The 26,196-nt window shown below is 27.1% G+C and overlaps 1 protein-coding gene across 1 annotated transcript; it reads left to right on the top strand.

The window, feature by feature from the left end:
- Positions 1-12,764: 12,764 nt before the first annotated feature.
- OCT59_007977 (uncharacterized protein) lies at positions 12,765-13,130 on the top strand (the record flags this gene model as incomplete). Its single annotated transcript, XM_025324944.1, has 1 exon — positions 12,765-13,130. One exon carries the CDS (start codon positions 12,765-12,767, stop codon positions 13,128-13,130), a length of 366 nt encoding a protein of 121 aa, XP_025183568.1.
- Between the last annotated feature and the right edge of the window lie 13,066 nt (positions 13,131-26,196).

Genomic DNA, 26,196 nt, shown 5'->3' with positions numbered 1-26,196 from the left:
AAGTTTCTTTCACTTATTTTTCTTTAACAAAATATTAAATTATGCCCTGAAGTCAGAATTATCTCTGATGTTAGTCCAGTGTCGTAAAAATAATTTATTTGTAACATGAAATACTTCATAATATTTTTATCACGAAAATAAATATTTTTTCAATATTTATTTGCGTGATAATATTAAATATTTGGGTATCATTCTTGTATTTGTTCTTTCCCTTCTCTTTGTTACGGGTTCTCAATCACTGACTCCAAGACAAATTATACCAGTTTTGTACGTCACAGTCGTCACATGATATTATCACGCGCTTTTTCATATAGCACAACTATTAACATTTTTTAACAATAATTTTATTTGAAAAGTACGGCACTGTTATGCTATGTACATCATCTTCCACTTGCAGAAGAAAAACTAAAATTTTAACAGAGAAACTATTATTCCACGAATGGACTCATCATCGATTGAATTTCTGAATTTCTGTGAAACATTTATCTTATACATTACATACAGTACATACAATAAATTGGACCATAACCTCTGCTTGCATGTTTAAAAGAACGGGATGATAGGTGGTTGCTGGTCATTGGGCGTCCTGGCTTTGCCAGGTCTGCCTGAGGCCTTCCTGAGTGTTTCTCATCTGCTGACAGCTCTAAAGCCACATAAGTGATCGCCTTGGTAGTTAATATAATTATGGCCAGAATTATGTTTTAATTTTTGCATTTCCTAAAATGGATGATGACATGATAAAATCCCCTGAAATTTAAATGACGCAAGCGACGTCATTTTACAGCTGAAGTGATTGCTTTTCTTAGGCATTATCGTTATTCGCTACCAAAGCACTATAATTGCGTTGTGAAATCTCTACACAGACGAAAAATGGGTTTATTATAAAATTATGATAATGTCCACAACTTTATAATGATATTTTACACTTTGAATTCTGCATTCACTACTGCTGAAATTTTTAGATTTATTTAATAATAAAGACTTCATATAAAACAGAAAAGAATTTATTGTTGCTAGATTTATTTATTTTATTTTTACTTTTAATTCTGAAAGGAAGATACAAATAGAGTTCGATACCAAGCCGACAAGTATATACTTATAAATTTATTGTTGCTAGATAACGGTAAATAAATAAAGTTACAAAATTAAAATAAATCACATGAACGCTTAATCACGTGACTGCATAAATTAAACCCAACCGTTCTTGCTAATTTTACCACTTGTTAGTATATATTCTTTGTTTTCACCAGATTGAATTTAAGTTCCGCAAAAAACTTTCATCCGTCCAGGCGAATCTGGCGTCGTACTGTCCTCATTTGTAGTTTCTTTTTTCCAGATTTCATATTAGAATATTTAGAGTAAATTCGGATTTTTTATTCTATCTTTCCGATGTTGTTATAAAGAACTTATTAGTCCTGAACTTTAAATCATCCTATTCCTGCGTCTTGCAATGAGGCGTTGTGAAACATCAATTGCAAATACGTTATTAGATTTCTCAATTTATTTAAAGTTTAACGCTTAGTTTGTCACATATTTGCCTTTTTCATCGTTCCGCAAAGAAATTCGACTAGGAATACTTAAAGTACTGAGCTACGGATCTCCGTCTTTCTTTCGAGTTAGTAGGCTCCAGTCTCTACTCTCTAGGAAACCATCTTACCATATTGTATGTATATCTTAAGTGAGATGGCCCAAGTGCAACAGCCTACTTTTTACTGGGGTTTTGAATTTGGAAGTTAAAAGCAACTAATATGATTAAAGAGTGATAATACATATGATTCCTTGAAGCAGAATATAACCAAAAGCAATACTTGTTGCTCTGTTAATAACCTTAATTTGTGCGAATATCAGCCAATAATTCAAAAATAACCAGATTACAGCAAGAATTACAGTATTACCAGACTCTGTCATAAAAGGGATGTTTATCTTTTAAATTTTTTAAGAGCTCGACGAAATTACTTTTCAAGCAATTTTGAACGCTACGGCACAATTTGACCTTACGTTTACGTAAGTTTGTTTTTTGAGAAGTCATGAGCGACTTCTTTACCATGATCTCATAAAAGCACGTCCAAGGAAAGCCGAAGTATGTCGACAGTGTTTCAAAATTCAAATCCTTTGTATATTCTGCGGATTCTTATATCCACTGAAAAAAATTTTTTATGGAGATTTTTTTTTTAATATTTTCTTTCCTTCCATTTCCATAATATGTTGTCTATTTACTTTATTAAAGTGATCTAAAAACTCTCAGGAGACGTCTGGGAAATTCATTCACTTGTCATTTCCTAGTAGAGGATCCAAAAATTTATAATTCTTAAAAAATTCCATCTTTGTAATTTTACAATTTGTTGCATTAGTATAAGAAGATTTAAAAATTCTTCGAACCTACGAATAAAAATTTTATTACATTTAATGTGTTAATTAAACGACCCATTTTGAATAGAAACTATTACCTTCACTTCCAAATTTATTTTCTCGTTATGGATTTGCCTAACTTTGCGATTGTAAATTTCTAACCATTCTTTTGAAATTCCGTTTTTGTTTTGAAAGGTGTATCTTTTTAAAATTTGTGCTGTAACATTTGGGTTAATCATTGGTATCTATTTTTTCATTTGGAAATATCGTTTAACAAACATTTTATAATACGATAAAAAAAAAATAATAATAAAATTTGATCCTTATATATATATATACACAAAAAAATTTTGCCAGAAGAAAATCCCGTAAAATTTCCGGAAAATAAGGAATTCACGGTACTATTTTCATCCCTGATAATAAATAATGAAATAAATGAATTATAATAAATAATTCTTACATCATTTGCGTTACAATCATGAAACGGTTCCGTTCTCTAACACGTAAGAGGTAGAATTCTACAGCTACCTCACAGGTACTTAATTAAGCCTATAAAAAATTTTAGTGATAGTAATAAATAATAATAAATAGCATATAAAATCCAGATAATTTGGCTGAAATCAGTGTTTCCTTTCTCATGTTATCAATGTAAAATATATTATGATAAATTCTAAATACCAAAAATTTTTTTAACTCGTAAGCATTATTGATGTTACTTTGACGATCGATTATAATGTGAACGTTCGAAATAAAGTCCAAAAATTTTTCTCGAAAATAAAACGTAAATCACACATCTTTCAAAGATCAGTCGCGCCTTGATAGTCTAATTATACAAGGTAATAAATAAGTTATTAGAATATTCTTGTTTTCTTTAACAGAATAAATCACCCTAAAAGATAATGATTTTATATGGCTAAGCTGAATTAGGCGAATTAGGTGTGTTACTAATATAAAATTGATAACGAGTATAGTAATTCGGACGAAATATTCTTTAAATAATTTCAAAAATTAAATTCAAATCTATCGTTTTAACTAACAATCCTGAACGATCGCCGTTCCATTGGCCTTTGACAACTTTAGCACAGATGGAAAGTTATAATAAACGCTGCTTAATCTGTAGCAAGTATCAGCATTCAAATGATTCCAAAGATAGGATCGCAAATTTATCTTGGTACCAATTCGTAAATTGCAAACTTACTCATCTAATTTTTATCTGATCTTGGTGTTTGTTTTTCACATCTTTCGCATGGTATTATTCTGGATTTCCGATTTTACAGTAATCTCTTTAGGTTTGTTTTGGAAAATTTTCTTGACTAAATGTATAGCAGAACCCATTTAAGTTCTATGGTTTATATTATTACTTGAAGCTTGAAGGGGACGTTGAGACTTTACGTTATTATTATCCTTCGATAGTTTTTATTACTTTGTTGATACTATCTGTTATGATTAGATTTAAACCATACTTTTCGAGCTACGTTTTACAGTATATAATTTTCAGAAACGGATTACCACCATTAGGATTTGAAATTAAATCAAATTAAAATTAATTTCAAGGCGATTAGAATCCAATCGAAACTTAATTTTCATTTTTCGGTTTTGAGATGCTTAATGTAAAGATAAATTTAAATTTTCGATCAATTAGCTTAAATAATTTAGATTTCCTCCTTTAAATGGAAACTCAAATTTTGACTTCCAATATCTAATCCACTGTAATTAAAGATATTGGAAATACCGGCTCAGCCATTGTTAAAGTAAAAAAATCTGCACATTTTACTTATTACCTTAAAAAGATTTTATAGATCGAACATTTACGTCAAACCTGAAAGTTTAATAAGTGTTATTATTTAAAAAAATAGATAGAAAGAATAGAAAAGAACATCTGACATATAATTTATTTAATATATTCGTATTTCTCAATGTTTTTATTATAGAACGAAACATATTTTTGCTAATTTTATTCGATATAATTGATTTTTTAATATGTTAGATAAATATCCAATAATCTTTTTTTACAATATTGTTAGGAAAATATGCTGATTTCAGTTATAAGATTTACCGATAAGAAAACGTTTTTTAAATTAATTTAACGAAAAAACGTTGCCATAGTGTTTTCATTTCTTTTTCATTGGTTGATATTTTAAACAGTCTTAGATCAGGTATTAATATATAAGATGTTTTCTATTTTACTGTACAGTTGATTTCTCAAGCAATCAAATATTTTAAAGAATACTAAATAATAGCTGACATTTGCTGAGAGATTGGCTGCATGATGCGGCATTTATAAATTAACGCTCGTGGCTTTCCTTGCAGAATTAGATCAAATATGTAAAATACCCCATATAATATAACGCGTAAAATGAGAATTTCCATTCTGACAGTACTAGAAGGATTTAATACATAAAAATTTTAAATTTGATTTATATGCAGATTATATAAAATTAAATAAATCTACATATTACAAATTTGATATATTAAGACGTGTATTTTAAGTGGGTATTCTCAAAAGGGGAGTAGCTTAAGCGGTTCGATCCGGTAGCAGTGTATATTATTAAAGAGTTTATGCAGGAGGAAAAACAAACCTTACGCCAAAGTTTTTTTTTTTTGATACGGTATTTTTGCATATTTATTTATACGGCGCTAACTACAACGACAATTATTATGCCGTTGAACTTGCATCTTTATTTTTCGTATAAACAAACAAAACTATTTGTTTTCCTTATAGAAAACATTGTAAAATATCAAAGATCTGGAGTTTCCCAGAGTTAACGACATCAATTTCACAAAAAAAAATTTTTTTTGTAATTTCAAAAAAAAGTGAAAAAATTATAAATCTAAATTATTTCTGTATTTATTTTACTGAATATGCTTAATATAATTTTACCATAGTAAAAAGTTGGGTGCTTTTCTTTTTTTTTGAAAAAAATATCAATAATAAACTGTGTTAATAAGCAAAACAGACCCCTTGTAACACATGCCACGAAGTTATTTTTTTGGCCAGTATTTCATTTATGGGATCCTTATTCTGAGTTAGTGTTTCCTTCATATTAAAATATTTTATAAACTAAATTAGGAACTGAATCAAATAATCAATTCGCGGCTTCCCGAAAATATTATTATGCAAATTTTATGCAAACTAAATTTCGGGAGTTTCCGTGTTACACAATGTTTATAGTTCAAAGAAATAAAATGTTTTATTATTGATTTCTCAATTCTAAAGCCGCAAATACTTGCCGGAATTTATGACATTTGCTATAAAGGACCACAATACCTTCCTTTATCACATATATTGTGGTAAATCTGAGTTAACCAACACTTTCTCTACCACGTGATTTTTGTGGCGCATCAGCCTCTTTGCTTTTTGTGTAACATTTATCTTTGAAAATTTTAATTGGAAGTTTTTTCTCTTCTCGCACTTTTAAAATACAAAAATATAAAGAAAATTAAATTTTCATACTATAAACTTTAAATTATAAAAAACATTGATTTCATGATTTTAAAATTTTATGTTTTTTAATTTAATAAAAAAATTAAATTATTTACTTTCTATAAAACAATAAAAATACACTTCATTGCACTTAAATAATATAAAAACGCGTGTCACCTAATGGATATAATAAATAAGTAACTCGATAAATGAGTAATGCTATACTTGTTAAGCAACTTTATTTAGTCTTCAAAGAACAGTTTGCTTTGACAAAAGTACCAAAATTATCTTCGTATAAGGAAGATAAATAATTATTTAAGCTCGAAATTTTCAGCTTTTATAAACATTTGTCTGACATTAAAAAAGAAAGAGAGAAAAAAGAGAGAGTTTCGAAGGTTATAAAATCACTGCTTTTTTTTTTAAAAAAAAAAATTAGTAACGCATTTTAAATCAAATAGATTACATAATTTTCAAAAATACATAGGAAATAAAATTAGCCCTATAACTAATATATATATATATATACTGTATATATAACCAATCAAATTATCTAATAATAAATAATATCTAATTTGTTAAAATTACTGCTATTAAACGTAAATAAACATGTGGCACAAAATCACATGGGCAGAAAAGTGACACCAGTACTGTTATGCATACATTACCGGATGACATTTTTACCCACGTTATTATATATTTGTTTTAACTAAATATTTCGCAATTCTCCCTTTTCATTTTTCTTTTTTTTTTATGCCAAACAAAAGCTTATAAGAAAGTTAAATACAATGTGTGACAAAAAAACCAGAAAATTATTCACGTAATAATATACGCTCAAAAATAAATTCAATTTACATTCAAATATTGATAAGAAAACCAATTAACTTAAGTATTGCGGCCCATTTAGGACTCTAGTGTGAGAAGATTAACTATAAATGTTGGCTTTTAAAGAAAAATTTGACATGAAATTCATAAATTAAAAAATAGATGCAAATTCACTAGAAATTTCTCAAATTTTATCAAGATAAATGGGAAAAATACGAATAAAAAAAATTCTTGAACAATATAAAGTATTTTATGAAAAAAATATAATTTTGCTCCAAAATAGATTATAGAAAAATTACTAAAATGAATTCCAATATTAATTTATTATTGATAAAATCTATGGGTTTTGTTTGCAACACACTGTATTATTAAGTTTAAACCAAAATTTATTTATTAGACTATCCGGAGACAAGTTAAGTTGCTAATAGGTATGAGCTACTTAAATATTTATTTTACTGAATTTGCCTGCATATGTGGGATATAGTCATTTTTCACATTGTTTCTTAAAACGCATTACGAGTAACGCGTTTATACATTTTTTTTAGACAATATCTTCAATATTTAATCAATCAATAAATAATAATAAAAGAAATTACTTTTTATTTTTTTTATTTTTTTTTTTTATCTAATAACTGATAAAGCCAATATTTTTAATTATTGGTTTAAGGTGGGAATGAAATTATAATGTTATAATATAACAAATAATATTTATATTAACAAATTATAGTAAATAATATATGATGTTTATCAAAATATATTCAAAATTTAAAAGCATGAAAGTAAATATTATTTTATAAATTTAAAAAGTACGAAAATTTGATTTTTAGGTACGGTGTGAAAAAAATTTTCTAAGAAAAATGTTACACAGCGGCTTATGCGCCACAAAATCACGTGGGGTGAAAAATATTGTTTAGACGCGTTTTCTTGTACGGAAATTATTTATTTTGGCAAAAATAAACAAATAACTTGACTTTTGTCAAATAAACAAAGCTGTTCAGCAGGTATGGAACTACTCAGATATTAGTTTTTATTAAACTAATTTGCATATTCATAAAACTATACTCATTTTTTGAACATTTCAATACAGGCACTTTATGGCGTAATTTAAGTACTTTGAGTGAATAAAACTAGCTTTTATCAAAGAAGTAAAGTTGTTCAATAGGCATGGAACTATACAAATATTAATTTTCATGATATTTGAGTAAATATTATGGACCTATTATTATTTTTTGCAATAAATTTACTGTACGTATATACGGTTTATTTTACAAAATAATTTCTGCACTTTAAATTGTTTAGAAGGTGAAAATACATAGGTGCTGGCTTTTATTAAATTAACTGAACTTTATTTGGATTAATTAGTTTAATATCTATTTATTAAAATTTTAATAAACAATATAACTATAAAGCACTTTATTGATTTAAAATGGTAAAAATTAAAAAATGTTAAAATTTTAAGTCTTTGATATTTGAAAACAATTTTTTTATGATTGATTGTACCACATTTTGAATTTAAGAAAGGGGAATATGTTAAATTCGTTAAGGATCCCCGTTGATGTTACCGGATACAACAGATGACATCGGCTTTATTTGTTTTAATTTTTCGGGATTTCCCTGTTATTGTTATATCCAAAGAGAAAGTACTTAACGAGCTTGAATTATAAGGATACAAGTATCAGTACAAAGCATATAATGCTTTAATAATTTAACCCGTTAAATTTTTTCAAGATTCATAAATCCTGAGAATGGAGCAAGAAAACAAAGAGAAAGAAATTCCAGAGTGCTATACGAGTTATACGATATAAGCAAGAGACTCCTATCAACTGCTATAACTAATTACCAAGTTAAATTTTAAATTAAATTGTTACTAACTTGTCGCGTAATTGTATTATTCTAGTCACATAAGAGCAATGAATATTAAAGGATGCAATTAAGGGAAGAATCCAGGAGCGTAAAGAAGAAAGACAAAAAAAGGAGCGTATATATATATAGATTCCATCAAGTAGGGACGAGCCGCGATATACTGTCAGATGGCTGCCAATTTTTTTAAAAATGGAGAACACTGTAATTTTTGACAATAAAATTGAATCATATTCAATAATTCATTTGGGTCATAAGTTTTTAATAAGAGATTTACCGAAGGTTTTTTTTTTCTTATTTCAACTTTAGGTGGATGTCATTTAATTTGTAAAGTTTAAAGCTTACTTATTCACTATTACAGAATTAAGATTTCTTTTAATTACTGAAATGGAAATTATGTAACGGCCCTCCCCTAGAAAGGGTACCCCCAGAAATATTGTATATAATATTATAATAATAATTTCTAAGATTATGAGGGTCGTTGAAAATCAAGTGAGTCAATCATAATTTGGGAATACTTTCTTTCTTGATTACGCCTAAAAATAACAAACCTTATAATTTTAAAAGTTTTTGTTCTTATTGAATAGAATATGTAGTCTATACTCATTACTTATTATAGTTATTCGTTAATAAGAATAATGATGCGTTACACATCAAATGTAAATTACATTCATTGAAACACTACACTATATATGTAAATAAGTTTCAATTAATTTAATATCACAAAAATAAAGGTTGATGGATATAATAAATAATTTTTTATTATGGCTATAAATTATTAACGCCCATGATGGCTAAAATATCCTGCGGATTTGTTTTTCATTATCTCAATAAAGGTTTGTTTCCTATTTTTTCCGAACAAATGATACAATTTTTTTTGTCTTACGCAGTAATTCACTTATCTTTTATGATTAGAGTTTGTTGCAATAGTCAAATATTGGCGAGTTTAGTATAAACAATTATTTTGTTTTTCCTTTCGCTTTGCCGAATAATTGTCATTTGGTTTCATACGTCTAGTCTAACAAATAAGCCAAATTTCTAAATCTAAAATTCGTAATACGATAATTTTGTTCCTAGTTATCTTAATAATATCATTTGTTACACGCACGAATTTAACGGTATTCATAATAGAGAAATTAATTTTAACAATGACAAGTTATGAATAAATCACAAGGAATATTAAGTGAAAAATCTTTAACGGTGTTATTTTAAACTGACCGCTTGGTTTTTGTATTGAATTAGTGTAACACACAATAATGATATTTATGATTCGTCGATTACGGAATGTATTCCAAGTTTAGCTAATGATCTGCAAAATATTATTATGTGCTCCTTGATCGGAGTCACGAATTATATTTTTTTTTTATTTTATGCATAAATAATATAAATAATTTATTGTAATTTAAATAACAAATTTGTCATTTATCACCTTAGAAGGAACTTAAATTTTGTCATAAATATGCTGTATATGATTATATATGATAAATGAATATATTTCAGAATTTTATTTCAGAAGTACTGTATGTATGTATGCAATAGCGCATAGAGGATGTAATATGTATTTATTGGATCTGAACAAAAAAGCTAATTTTTAATTATAATAGCATCTTTCATCCATTTTGTTTTATTATGGATATTGAGTCGATCTATTTAACATATATAGAAATCGAATATACTCCGATTAAGTCTGACGCCTAATAGGATGGTGCTCGGATACGAACTTAAAAAAAAAATATTTCGGTTTCTCCGATGAATGATATGCTATATTTGGAACTTTATACGTAATAAATGACGCTCCAATAATGCACAAAATATGTACAATGAAGTGTAATATTATCGCTAACTAAAACTTCTTTCCGATTTATTTTAATGCGCCATGATATTGTTTCACACAATAGTTATAAGAAATGTTTAATCCACTATTTAATATTAATAAATCAATAGGCTTTGTCTATTTTGTATTAAAGCATTGTACATTTACCATGTTGCTTAATATCCAATAGTGGGTGGACACAAACTAGCTACCAATTGTTGGAAGACAAATAAACCCCTTTTTTGTGACATAAACAAGATATTATGTATCGAAAAATTTTGATTGTATAGTAGGAATAAAGATAGTCGGGAAAAATCTAAAACGCCTTCTCGGGTTTCACGATTGTTAATAACCCGATTTGATTTATTCAATTTTTAACATATGCTTAAAAATATTAAATGAAAGTAAAAACAATTTGATACCCCGCATTATAAAAAAAAATAGGGGCATCGTACAACTCTAACAGAATATTCTCGGCGGGTTTCAAATAAATATAACCGACCAACCAGAATTGCGCTTAATATAGCAACAATAATAATTAGATTGGATTGGCTCTGAAAAGGGAGTTTCTTTTCAGTAAGAGACCTTGAATTTAATATACTGTAACACCCGTTATGGTTTGAAGAGCTCTCGAAAAACGGAATGGATAAATAGAGTAAAAAAACTATGCTATAGCTGCGATGCGGATAAGTTGACTAGATTCAACTCGAGATTTATTTTCCATCTTCTGTTTCATATGTCCTTTTATATCCCGTGATAATCGAAGTAAACATGATCTTCTTACGGGGGAGCAAAAGTATTAAATAAGAGTAACAAATAATTTCTTAATAATAGTTTTCGTAACTTTTATTCAAGAATTATTGTCTCAACAACAATCAAACTCTTGCCAACTTTATTATTGAAATGACATGTCCTAAATAAAAACTTACGATGAACTAATATTTAACAAATCTCATTACTGTGAATAAAACGAACAAAAGTGACGTTAGTTTATCAATTTTGAGTGCTATCATAAAAAAGCACATACATTTATTTGGCCAAATTACTGATGATTTTTTTTGTCGCGCATAATTGTCTTCACGTTAGAAAAATGAATTACGAGATCAAAAGCTATAACTAATTGAACCATAAACTTGAAATATGAATTAGTTTATAGAAAACAACAAAATGAAACCCATTAAACCCCTTGGGTTGTTGAATATATCAGTTTGGTAAACTACACAATTATAGAAATAAGGAAAAAGAATTATTTTTCAGTAAATATTTCTTTTATATTAGTGGTGTTGATGAGATTTCGTAAGATATTACACAATATTAATCATAATGATTGTTCAATCTCTGAATAATTCTGAATAAATATACTTAAAACGGCAAAATAACAAAGAACTTCATTCTAACCAACAGATATAAAGAGATTATACAGAAAGTATAGTAAATAAATAATATGCAATCAAAAAGATAATAAAATGAATACAAAATCAATTTGTAGAATTTAAGTTTGCATTAGTAAAAATAAATCTTATATTGTGTGACTTCAATAGTAAATTCTTTTTATAGGCCTGCTATTTTATCATTCAAACATTTCAACGCATCTTATTTAATCTAATTAATCCAAATAAAGTTAGAAATAATCTTTATTTACGCAGAACCTCTTTGAGTAATGCTTATTATAAATTTCTGATAAAGATTTCATAACTCACATGATTTGTTTGAACTTAAAATGTAATGGTTTAATAACTTCCTTTTTTTCATATCTATTTCCCTTAAATTGAATTCTGGAGTCTGGACAAAATAAATTAAATGCCGTATACGCCAACTTTGCATAATAAGTCCATCTGCAATAAAATTCGAGAAAAACAATACTAATCAAATATCTTCATTGTTCTGAACTTTTAAGTAAATAAAAGAAAGTTATAGTTGTGTTATTTTAGAAATTTCAATAAGTAAAAAGAATTCTCCCGCGAACGCCAAGTAAATTTTCTCCATCAATAATTACTTACTTTGTAAATTATGAAAGCTATGATAATCGTTAACGCGAAATTTTAATCAACATGCATATATTATGCGTTCAAAAATTTTGTTGAATGGGAATTAATTTGGCTAAAAAGCAGCTCCGATATTTCCACAATCTATAAAATTATAGCCTCAGATGCAAATAAAAATTGCCAAAAATTGGCGTTAAATGGCAATTTTATCATAATTTTGGAAACGAAAAAGGTTTGGACAGCCTGACAAACATTACCAATTAATTTTAATATATCGGATTTTGGTAAAAAAAATAAAGTTGCATGATGATAAATGATTATTCAAAGTTTGTTGGTTTTCTAATGCTCTTGAAATTTTCGCGAGAACCGCTTGTATATATTTCACTCAATAAAAATTTTAGTTATAAATAAGATCTCAACTTTTCATTTTCCATTATATATTATATTATATTTTTCATAATTCATTTTCCTACAATAACCTTATTTAATTTATTCTTGAGAAATCACAAATATGACGGAATTACGCGTATTTCAGTATTCTTTTCAGTCGGAAACATTAAAAGTATTAGAAAAAAGAAAACGAGAATCAAACCCTTTCTTTTTGTTTCGTAATGATATGAGGGAAAAGGCACAGAAAAAATTAAAAATGACTGAATTAAGCAAAATGGCTTCTGATTCATGGAAACTCTTGTCAGAAGAAGATAAAGCCAAATGGAAGAGGCGTTACGAGATTAATCGAGATATACAACAACAAAGTAAGAAAGACAAGGAAAACAAGGAAATTGTTGATGAGAGTGATCTTGTTGACAAAAAAGATCCTGTTGAAGAAACCACCACCGATGGCGATGATCCTGTCGTAAAAGTGGAAAATATCTAATAATATATACGTATCATAATTATAATTAATCATATTAATTATATCGAATATTCAATTTATCGTTAAATTTCGACTATAACGACTATAAGTAAGGCTTTTACATGATAAATATGAACAAATATGAGTATAATTTAAGAAATAAATAAGTTTCCAATCGTACATAGAATCGTTTTTTTTTTAAAAAAAATTTCGTTTTGGCGTTCGCGGTACTATTAATTTCTTTTCGTTAATCTAAGTTATTTGTAATTCACGAAAATATATGATTAAGATATTATTTCGATATTTTATTAAATCAGAGCAAGTTGCACTTAATAAAGAACTTAACTTAATTCGTTTGTGGCAAACGTTCTTCAAATTATTATCCTTTTTATATGTTGTCCCTGATAATATAGTATCTGGTGCCGATAGTCAACATTCCCAATTTTTAATAGCAATCGGTCCCAGGTATTAACTTTTTAGTTTCTTCTGACTAATTATTCAAATAAATAAAGAGTTAGATAAAATACCCAATTACGAACGATATTAACATGCATTGAATGCATTCCAAAGAGTAGAAACAATACACTCACTATTTTCTGAATCTGTTCATACATATTAATCACTATTACCAAATCGTATTGGAATATATCCAGTATTAAGAGAATATATATCCTAGGAATGTGGCGATATTTATATCCAACCTAGAATGACATCGAATCTTAATGGTCTATGTCCTGAAATTATTAAAGACAATTTAAACACTTCACGCAAAAAATATTGACAGCAGGGTATTATGATCATACGTACTTTTAAAATTCGTATTGTTCGAAGTAGTTTTAAGAAAATTTAGCTATTTCCGCCGATTAAAATTTCTTCTTTCTAGGAGAAAAATAAGTAGAATGAGTTTAGGTATCAATGTACGAGTGGAAAAACCTTAACGACTCAGTTTACTTGCTTTTGAATTTATTCGACTGTTATATATATGTATATATATATCAAGATAAAGGTGGATTCACTTCATTCTCATAATGCATATTTTGATGCATTTAGAGCTTCGATTGCATTTAGAACAAAGAACAATTCATTTCAGTTGCTCATTTATTAAATTAAATACGCGAAATATGCATGTAGAATTAAAGACAAAGAATAATGGTAATAAATTATTCATAAATTTTACATATTAATATGTTATAGAATACAATTTTCATATTAAAGAATATTTCCCATGAACCCATGAAATAGTACAAAATTGTACAAAGGCGGTCATTCGGCGTTTTAAAAAGAGTAAATAGAAAATGTTACTGATTTTCAATGTATTAAATATATTAGTAATTGGTGCCGAATATACTGTATCGCCAAGTTTATAATGTCGGCCCGAATTATATGGCACAACGGCGTTTAGAATTGCATAAATTAAAAACTTTAATCCAAATCATAATAATATATGTGACATAATTCATGATAAAATATTATTTATTGACACAATATTCGGTTAATGTTTATAAAGTTATGTATGAAATCCAGGACTTCGTTTTAATGATTTTTTAAATGTGAATAAGAAGTTCAGTTATTATGTAAGCCGGATTTAATTATATTTTTGATGCTTCTTTATCATCATCAACCTAGAGGTCAAGTTCTTCGTGTTTGATTGAAAAGTTGTTTCTTATCTTCATCTTCGTCAATATATTGATGCATGTTTGCCTATAAAAAAATTCTGGATAAAATTCCGATAAATGATCATTTTTCTGGTTTTTATTCTGAAGAAACTCAGACAACGTGATCATTTTTCTGGAAATTTTTTTAGGGTTGAAATATATCATTTTAATGAATAAGAAGATGCAAAAGTATGTGAATAGTATTACATTCATAGATGATCTTATGTACCAAGAGTATTGCGTCCACATTCTTCCATAACCACTATCATAGAAACTAGCACGAAACTCTTCCATTGTTCTGTTGAGAGTTTGGCCAAGGATTCCAACGATCACATTCCTTGGAATCTCGGATAGAAATATAATAAATATAAGAAAATATACTACAATTTTTGGCGCAGTAAATCTTGTGACTGCGTAACCTGTAAAAAAATGTCACGAAATGGCCGGCATTACGCAACATTACTGAAATTTAAGTGTGGGGAAGTAAAATCTACTTGCATTTTAGGGGATTGGGTGACTCCCATAAATTACCTCAGAAAAGCAACGTCACAGTTCCATTATACTCCAAAAGTCTTCACGGAAGTCAAATACTCGGCATTATTATCTTGCCACTATCAATTTCCCTATAAAAAATTTTTCAGAAAAATGATCACGTGTCTGAGGTTCTTCGGAATAATTTTTTCCAGAATTTTTTTTATAGGGTTTTGTGGAGAACTTCTCTTCGTCGTATACGGCTTCAAATTCATATAGATCATCGAACAGTTGTTTTTCTACTTCGATGAACAAGGGTTTCCGGAATTTTATGTTATCCATTTTATTAATCTCATTTCTTCAAATGGGCGACAAAATATTTTGACTGTATAAGATAGTAAAGCAGACACTAGAGTTTATAGATTTTTGTATACAAAATTAAAATTTTAATTTCGTTTGATTCGCTTAATACAAATTAAATGTAATGTCTTAAATTTGTAAGTCCGGCACGATTTCCGATTACCGTCTATCCAACATTTCCAACATTCTGGAAGTTAGTTGGTTTGGAATTTAGAGTGAATGTTAATATATGTGAACAATAGATGTCGAAAATAAGTTAGGATTCAATAGTTCTCTTAATGAAATGTTAAAATGTTAAAAGATGAATAGATTTATAACACTGTCTGAAAATCAATATCCTCCGTTAAACCATCAATTTTTAAATTGAACAATAAATTTATTCCGATCTTTTTTTTTTTTGTTTATATATGTCTTAAATTTATGCATAAACTAATAAACATGATGATCATTTAGCTTTATAGAATAATCCTATTTTAATATTTATTTAATCCTAACTGCTAAAGTTTTGTTTATTCATGCAGCACTGTGCATAATACGATATTATTGTTTCTTAAAAAAAAAAGAATCACGTTCTATACATACTCATGTATTAGTTATTAAAAAGATTTATTAACGTTTCTTTGTCCTTACCTAAAGTTTTTAGAAATAGTAGTAATAGAAGTGCAGGTTTCAAGAGATAAGTTATTTCTTTGTCTTTGACAACGACAACAAATTTAGAGCTCTTAAAATTTTTTTCATGTGATATTTATAATTGTACTACTAAATGCTCTGCTCTATATAGTTAATTTTTTTATTAGATAAGTTTGGAAATCGCCTAAACTTAAAATGGAAGTTCGGCTCCTAATATTTCACATTAAAACATTAAAACAGGGGGGTTTAAATTAGTAAAAAACAGGGGATTAATTAGTAAAAAAACAGGGGTTTAAATTCAGGGGGTTTGAATTTTTTTTTTCTCGAAAAATACTTATCGATATTCTAATATAGAACTTGTTTTTGAAAGCTAATTTTACATCGAAATTTCTAAAATAACAAAACAATACGTCACACAATCGTAAAATTGTGATTGATAATAATTTGGACGCCGTATTATTTTGCAAATATTTAACCAAGTTTTTTGGTACTTCCAACCTATTTTAGTTTGGTTTATTAGTGACAACTGAAATATTTACTCATAGTTCGTGAGAGATGGTACCAAGTACTCACAATGGCTTAAGTCTTAAATACTAATTAAACCTTTTTTAGATGTCATTCTAAAATTCTAAAAATATTTATATTTTGATAAGACAACGCCAAGATCGGATAACAAGTGTGCTTTTTCACTTATGATAATCTAGGGCTCATCTTTTAAATTTGCTATTGATGGCAATGAAAAAATGTACTACAACCAATTAAACATAGAACTAGAACTAAACAATCAACAAATTTCTTATTTTATAATTATAGTGAGTTCTTGTTAATAATAATATATTGTTTAGCATTTTACTAATAAATCCTCCTAGTATTTATATTGTGTACTATAAGGTAACTATTCTATAAAATAATGCAAATAATCAAATGTGTTATTTGATTAAATAGGTGATTTCTTTGTCTTTCCTTAAATGTATCAAATGAAGTGAGAAGTAAGAATTTTATTCCATGTCTGGAACCAACATATATTGCATGTGTCGTATGTTTGCCCTGCAGTTATTACAAGACTAACTAATAATATAATTTGCACATCTTTACTTTTTTGAATCAATTTTAAATGATGCTTCGGATATCAAGTTCGGCTAAATTATGTAATTCTTGCAGGAATTAAAAGAGCACATCAATTTTTTCGCGCGAAGAATTTTCAATGTAGTACAATATGTAATTAATAGTATTGCTTCAATTTTAAAGCCTTATTAAAAACAACTGGGATCAAGCTTTTGAAGAACACGACGAGTATACATAACGCAAAAACTGGGCGGATATACTTGCCGATCATTTGTCGAGGACCTGGTCGTTTGATCGCGTGTTCGCGCATAACTCTGCATAACTTTGGCCAAACTTGTCGGGCGAAATCATCCGTCAGAAATCGTGCCGTAACCGATCATATATAACAAAACGACGATTTTCTTTATCGCCATTTTCAAAATGATGTACGCAGTTAAATTTGAATAAAAAAAACCGAAAACCGGATGAAGACCGGACGAAATATGGACAAAAAACGGATGAAAACCGGGCGAATATTGGTATTCGAATATACAATCACAAATAAACTGCGTACACCATTTTGAAAACGGCGATAAATAACTTGGTAATTTAAATATATTTAATATTATTTTAACAAAATTACATCAAATAAAAGTAATTAGTATGTTATATAGTATGAAAAAAAAGATTAACAATTTTATTTATTTATTTTACCTAAATAATTTACAATTGATTTCCCATGCCAAAATTTTAATAATTATAATATCATTTAACCTAAAGCTTTAACATACGAAATTATTATAGCTAAATTTTATTGGTTAAAAATTTTGAATTGTGATATGAAACCCGAATTTATAGTTTTGTAGTAAAAATAATATAGTGAAATCTGTTCCATAATACAGGTTTGTCATTATCGGAGTATTTAATGAATTAAATATGAAATTAATAAGTATCATAAAATTTATTGAATTTAATGCCATTAAATTGTGCCACAAAATTTAAATAAATTTTTGCTGCGAAATTAATGATAAGAAATTTAATAAATAATGTTAAATCACTATAAGTTTTCAATAATATTTCGATTTTTGCAATATATATATATATATATCACATTTTGGAATAATGTTAGCTTTGTGTTTAAATGATCTGTAGACCATTAAGACCTTTTCTTATGTCTTGTCGTGTGTCATTTGAATCTATTCAATTATTAATTAAGTGACTGAAATGGTAAATCGGAGCATTCAATTGTCTAATGAAAAATCTATTTTACTTATATAAAATGTTTATTTTTTTTAATTGGGACGCTAGTATTTTTGAATTTCACAACTTTGAACACCTGATAGACTATCACTTGACTAAATCCCTATGAAAAATAGAATATACAAAAAATACTTAATTATAAAATATATTTAAAATCTACTTAAAATTGTGTACTTAAAGTATATTTTAAAGTATATAATATTTTAAAGTATATAATAAATAATAAATTGAGTAAAAATCTACATTTGCCCAAAAAACAATTCTCTAACAAAAAACTCATTTCCCACCTGCATAGTAATTTTATGTGCATTATTAGAAAGTATGATTTAATAAACAAAAAACAAAATGAAAATTTTATATAGTCACAATACCCACGAATATTTATAAAAGTATTTTGATAGTTTTGTCAATTTTTTTTATACTTTTCAAAAATCAAAATATATAATTAATTCACATTTATCTAATTGTACACACAATATAGAAACTTTTACACTCAAACTGATTATAAACAAGTACTTTCATTTTTACACGAAAAAAATCCGAGAGATATTATTAATATTACTAAAGATTATTTTGGCTTAAAAGAAGAATCATTGTATAGTAAACCTCGCTCACACCTTATGTAATACTTTGTGTAATAAAAATACCGATAAATTGATAAATTAAAGTGGGCCAGAACTAAGATAATAAAAATTTGACATAATTTTGAATATATATAATAGTCATTGGGTAGGGGGGTTGAAATATCACCGAACTGCGAAGCAGTTCGGATGATATTCAACAACCATACCTAATAACTGTGTTGTTATTTGACTTAATGATAGCCAGTTATTTGATTATTGATGTCATTCTTTGCACTAGAAATTCAAGAAAGAAACAAGTACAATGATAAATTATAATGCCGCCGAATTAAAATTTCTTTCTGAATTTATTTATTATTAAATACGTGATTGCGGTCATTAATATGTTAATGTTTCACACTAACAATTACGATAAATACTTTTAGTTTAAAAAAATCAAGACCGGGCTTAAAAATAAATCCATTTTGCCTGATAGGACACGAGCAGTTTGGGAAATTAGGTGCATTTGTTATATTATTTATTATCCAATATTAGTAAAAATTGATGCGTTTATGATCACTTTACGCATTTAAATTCTTTATTAAGGAAAATTTAATTGATATAATTTAATGGGAAAATGTCATTGGCGACCCGTATCAGTGCGACCCTAAATCATTTGATCAAATTTGATTGGCTAACTAATATTTACAATTACGTCAGCCTTCAGTTATTTGTTATTATTTTCCCCCTTTTTTCGTTATTCTTTTTCCCTCCTTTTTTTGTTTCCTTTTCTCTTTATTTTCGCTTTACTTGTTTTATTTTTTGACTTTTTTTTCATTTTATTTCCCTTTTCTCTTTTTTGATTTTATTTTCCTTTCTTTTTTTCCTTCTTTTTCATTTTTTTTGGTATGTTTTTTCGTTCTTTCTTGCTATTTTTTGTTTTTCTTTTTTTATAGGTCTTTAGGTTCTTACAGTTTTACAATTAAGGTACGTCCTTTTTTTTCTTGCCTTTGTTTTTTAATTTGTTCTTTACTGACTCTCTATGCTGTTCTTTAACTCCTTCCTTTTCAACATTATGTGACGCGTTTTACTCTTAACTTCACAGGTTTTGTTATTATTTGTTCTTTAACTCACTTGTTTATAAGTTTCATTTTTTAACCTTATTATAGGCTTTTTTTCGCGTTGAGTATTTTTTCTTTTTTATTCTTTAGGTTCTTGTTTTCATTATTCTTTACTAACTATATTTTCTTTACTTTATGCCACTCTTTGACTTCGCAGGCTTTATTTTTCAATGTCATTGGTTTTGTTCTTTGATTTCATGAGTTTCATTATCATTTAATTCTTCAACTTTCTTCGTGGGTTTTGTTCTTCATCTCGATTTTGTTTTTTACTCTGTTGTTGTCATTTTTTTTTGTGTATCAAAATTACTAGTTCTGTTAAAACTAAAATATAAATTTTACAATGTTTCTCTATTAGTAAACTTTAATAATTGATTTTTAACCATACAGTATATCATTATTTTATTGCGTAAATCAAAAACTTTTTGCGAATTAAAGTGTTGCGAATTTTTTAACGAAAATAAAAAAAGTTGTCCAATCAAATTATAGTATAAAATCACGTGATTAGGGTCGCCATGTCGCCATAAACTAACGCCCTAAATTAATTATTTACTTTTTTTTCTTTAATAAATTAAATTTTTATGTTTGGTTATTTGACAGGTTAAATACATTTAAAAGATAGTTTGTTTATTTGACAGGAAGAGTTTTAAAGATGTGTAAATATGTCTATATGTGTATTGTTTCAATAATTACACTAAAGTAAAACCTTCCTATGAATTAGTATTTAACAAATCTCGTTATTGTGGCCCTATAAAAAAAATTCTGTAAAACTCCGATAAATGATCATTTTTCTAGGGTTTATTCCGAAGAAACTCAGACACGTGATCATTTTCTGAAAAATTTTTTATAGGGTGAATAAACGAACATTAGTTATCAATTGGAGCGGTATCAAAATAACTTGACCTAATTACTGATTATATTTTTTATCGTGCATGATAGTCTTAATATTAGAAATATTTAGAAAATGAGCAGCAGATCAGCCGAGGACATCTGTCGCCTAATAGGACGGTACTCGGATACGAACTTAAAAAAAAAAATTCATTTCGGTTTTTTCCGATGAATATTATGCTATATTTAGAACTTTATGTAATAAATGACAGTCCACTAATGCACAAAATAAATACAATAAAATATAATGCTAAAATCTCTTTCCGATTTATTTAAATGCGCATTAATTTGTTGTCGCTATTGTTTCACACGAATTAATCTAATAGTTACAAAAAAAATATTAAGTTAAAGGGATCTTCCAAAAAGGAGGACTTGTGGGCTGTATTGACCCGGCGATATGTTTTATTGATTTTTTAGTTCAAAAACAAAAAAATAATTAAATAAAATAAAAATTAGTATCAAAATATTAAATTTGAAAATTGAATTAATAGGTGAACGCTACATTCATTAAACCTATGGCAAATCTTGATTTTAATATGATGCCAGCTGTAGGCATAAACATAATGGTGCCACTCAAACTGTTAAAAATGAATCTGTTCTTGACTTTCACGTGGAATAAAATCTTGGAGTTAGTGAACCAAAGGATTTTTGGTTTGAGATGAGACACTATCCAAATATTAATTATTTGGCATCAAACGATGAGGTCTACAATGGCAATTTTAACAGGCCTACTCTATTATCAAGGATCCATCGTAGTTACTTCAGGGATAACATATAAAAAGGAAAATAATTTAAAGAACATTTGTCACAAACGAATTAAGTTAAGTTCTTTATTAAGTACAACTTGCTTTGATTTAATAAAAAATATCGAAATAATATCTCATATATTTTTGTGAATTACAAATAACTTGGATTAACGAAAAGAAATTAATAGTACCGCGAACGCCAAAACGAATTTTTTTAAAAAACCCGATTCTATGTACGATTGGAAACTTATTTATTTCTTAAATTATACTCATATTTGTTCATATTTATCATGTAAAAGCCTTACTTATAGTCGTTATAGTCAAAATTTATTAACGATAAATTGAATATTCAATATAATTAATACTGTATGATTAATTATAATTATGATACATATACAGTATATTATTAGATATTTTTCCATTTTTACGACGGGATCATCGCCATCAATGGTGGTTTCTTCAACAGGATCTTTTTCAGTTTGTCAACAAGATCACTCTCATCAACAATTTCCTTGTTTTCCTTGTCTTTCTTACTTTGTTGTAGATCTCGATTAATCTCGTAACGCCTCTTTCATTTGGCTTTATTTTCTTCTGACAAGAGTTTCCATGAATCAGAAGCCGTTTTGCTTAATTCAGTCATTTTTAATTTTTTCTGTGCCTTTTCCCTCATATCATTACGAAACAAAAAAAAAGGGTTTGATTCTCGTTTTCTTTTTCTAATACTTTTAATGTTTCCGACTGAAAAGAATACTGCGCATAATTCCGCCATATTTGTGATTTCTCAAGAATAAATTAAATAAGGTTATTGTAGGAAAATGAATTATGAAAATATAATATATATTGGAAAATGAAATATATTACAAGCAGTTCTCGCGAAAATTTCAAGAGCATTAGAAAACCAACAAACTTTGAATAATCATTTATCATCATGCAACTTTATTTTTTTTACCAAAATCCGATATATTAAAATTTTAATTGGTAATGTTCCAAACCATTTAAGGGTGGAGTATGTGTCAATCATTTTTTATATGTATTGGATGTATTGGATGGTTAAATTTTTTGCCAATCATTTGTTATGCACGTAGCAGTCGTAGCAGTCGTAGCATTCGTAGCATTCGTAGCAAATATCAATAACCAATAAAATTCAAGATTGCCTATTCGCAAACTTATATATTCATATTCGCAACTTCATACGAAAGTTTTTTAAAAAATTTTTTAATAATTAAATTTTTTTAAAATTCTAAAATGAAGCTTGGGATTGTTTTACAAAAGTTATAAAATACATAAATTATTGTTACTATGTAAAAAAAATTTTAGCATGTCGATTAATATAAAATTATCACGTGATATACTGCCCTTAACGCCAATTTTTGGGGCTATAATTTTGTAGATTGTGGAGAATATCGGAGCTGCTTTTTAGCCAAATTAATTCCCATTCAACAAAATTTTTGAACGCATAATATCTGCATGTTGATTAAAATTTTCGCGTTAACGATTATCATAGCTTTCATAATTACAAAGTAAGTAATTATTGATGAAGAAAATTTACCTGGCGTTCGCGGGAGAATTCTTTTTACTTATTGAAATTTCTAAAATAACACTACTATAACTTTCTTTTATTTACTCAATAGTTCAGAACAATGAAAATATTTGATTAGTATTGTTTTCTCGAATTTTATTGCCAGATGGACTTATAGTGTGTAACAAAAAAAACCGGAATATCACTCATGTAATAAAAATGCGTATTATACGCTCAAAATAAATCTGATTTTCTTTGTGTAAATTGGAAAATAAACCTATGACCAAGATCTATATTATGATAACTTTAAAGTTATAATTGCTTCATTATTTTTTGAAAAATTTCGCTGTAAATATTTACAGGTAACAGAAAATATAATAAAAAAATAAATTAAGATTACAAAGCATTTGAATATTGAATTTAAATTAAAACATTTAAATATTATTAAGAATAACTAATGTAAAAAACGTTGATACCAAAAAATCAGCAGTATAGAAACATTTATGGTAGAATGATGAGAAATTTACTCTTCAAAATTCCTCAATTTCGGTATATAGTAAAAAAGCTAAAAAATTATTCAAATTACAAAAATGCGTGTAGTTCGCTCAAAATAAGTCCAATTTTTATCATTTAAAATGCAAAATAAACTTGAATATCAGGGCTATATTTTGACATCTTTCATGATCATAATGCTTTTTTACTTCTCGAGAAAATTAACTACAAGTGTTGGTTTTTGAAGAAAAAATATAATGTGTAATTTGTGAATTTATAATGAATACAAAGTCATTGAAAATTTCTCAAATATTATCAAGACCAATAGAAAAATCTAAATTAAAAAATTTTTTTTTGACTATCTGCTGCATTTTATGCAAAGATATACATTAATTTTAAATTAGTTATAAAAAGTTTTAATCTAAAAAAAATTATAATCAGTTCTTATAAGCTTAATTATAAAAAAATTACTGCATTAAACACCATTTTAATTTACTATTGATAAGATCTACAGGTTTTCAGCTTTTCGAATACATATAATTTGGTGCGATCATCATGGCGGTACAGAATTTTTTAATTCCGATTTTTTCTGTTACACTGCAAAGTTGGCGTGCATTAATTTATTTTGTCCAGACTCCAGAAATTGAAATAGATATGAAAAAAAGGAAGTTATTAAGCTATTACATTTTAAGTTCAAACAGATCATGTGAGTAATGCAGAAATTTATAATAAGCATTACTAAGAGGTTCTGCGTAAATAAAGATTTACTTCTAACTTTATTTGGATTAATTAAGTTGTGTCTGATTAAATAAGATGCGTTGAAATGTTTGAATAAAAAGAATTTACTATTGAAGTCACACAATATAAGATTTATTTTTACTAATGCAAACTTAAATTCTACAAATTGATTTTGTATTCATTTTATTATCTTTTTGATTGCATGTTATTTATTTACTAAACTTTTTTGAATAATCTCTTTATTTCTGTTGGTTAAAATGTTATTTTGCTGTTTTAAGTATATTTATTCAGAATTATTCAGAGATTGAACAATCATTATGATTTAATATTGTGAAATCTCATCAACACCACCAATATAAAAGAAATATTTAATGAAAAAAAATTCTTTTTCCTTATTTCTAAAATTGTGCAGTTCTATCAATCTGACATTCAAATAATCAAGGAATTTGGTTAGAGCAACAACCAACCAATTAGAACTATGGCGTTTCCATTTAATAGGTATTGATTAGTATCTAATCAGCCCTGTCGTTGAAGAAGAATTTTTTTCAGTAAGGGACACATAATGTCTGTTATAGCTCCGTCAGGAAGTGAAATGGATACACGACATGACACGCTTAATTATACTAGAAATTATATTCTCTTTATGGAAGTGCAAAAGTCAAAAATGACTTATAAAAAAGCACATTTATTAGCCAAATTCCTGATTAATATTTTTGTCGCGCATAATTTTCTTAACGCTAGAAAAATGAATTACTATTTATAATAATATCGAATATTTCAAGAATACTTGTTAAAATTATACAACACCCCTCTTTTTCATTTTTTAAAAAAAATTATTCGTATTTTTAATTCCATGATTTTAAGACTCTATCTCATGAGTTGCTTTGATAAAATAACATAAATTTCTTACCAAAGGAATATTTAGTATACGGCGTGTACCACTATTGTTGTACACCAGTATAATAGCCGACGGACTTCATCGTCAATTTTATTCTAAAAATAATATGCAAATGTATCAAATGTATCAAAGAAAATTTCAAATGAGTGAAAGAGTATTCCGAAACGCAAAGAAACTTGCTATTTTAGATGTGAATGTTATCCTGAATTCAGGATACGCGATTTTTTGAGAATTTTTTAATTTAGTCATATTAAATCAGTTCCATTATTCTTCACAGAATATTAGGCGTTAACTTTAAAAAAAAAAGAAAGTCAACTAACTATTTTGATAATATTATCACCGGTGATGGTACTCCGTGAACTATGGATATAATTGTGTCCTTGATCAAAAGCATGTTTCACTGATGAGATATTATTATTACGTGACAGATAATTAATTAATGGGAGTAAAATTTTACGCCTATTTTTATTTGTTTTACGAAATATTTTAAGTACATACGCAGTAATCAGTTATTAGTACATTATTTATATAAAGAGCCCTCAATCCATTTTTTTTAATAAAAAATTTGATAGAAATTTCAAATTATTAAGTTTTCTTGAAAATCAAGCACACCGTAAGTAAACTTCACGTTAAACATTTCGAGCAACCTATTCGTTAAATTGCATTACGAAATCGTATATAAACTCGCATTATATTTAAGTTTTAAAT

This window comes from Rhizophagus irregularis, chromosome 16 (genome assembly GCF_026210795.1).
Source record: "Rhizophagus irregularis chromosome 16, complete sequence".
NCBI lineage: Eukaryota > Fungi > Glomeromycota > Glomeromycetes > Glomerales > Glomeraceae > Rhizophagus > Rhizophagus irregularis.
The sequence above is the reverse complement of the archived record's forward strand: the minus strand, read 5'-3'. Positions and strand labels throughout refer to the sequence as shown.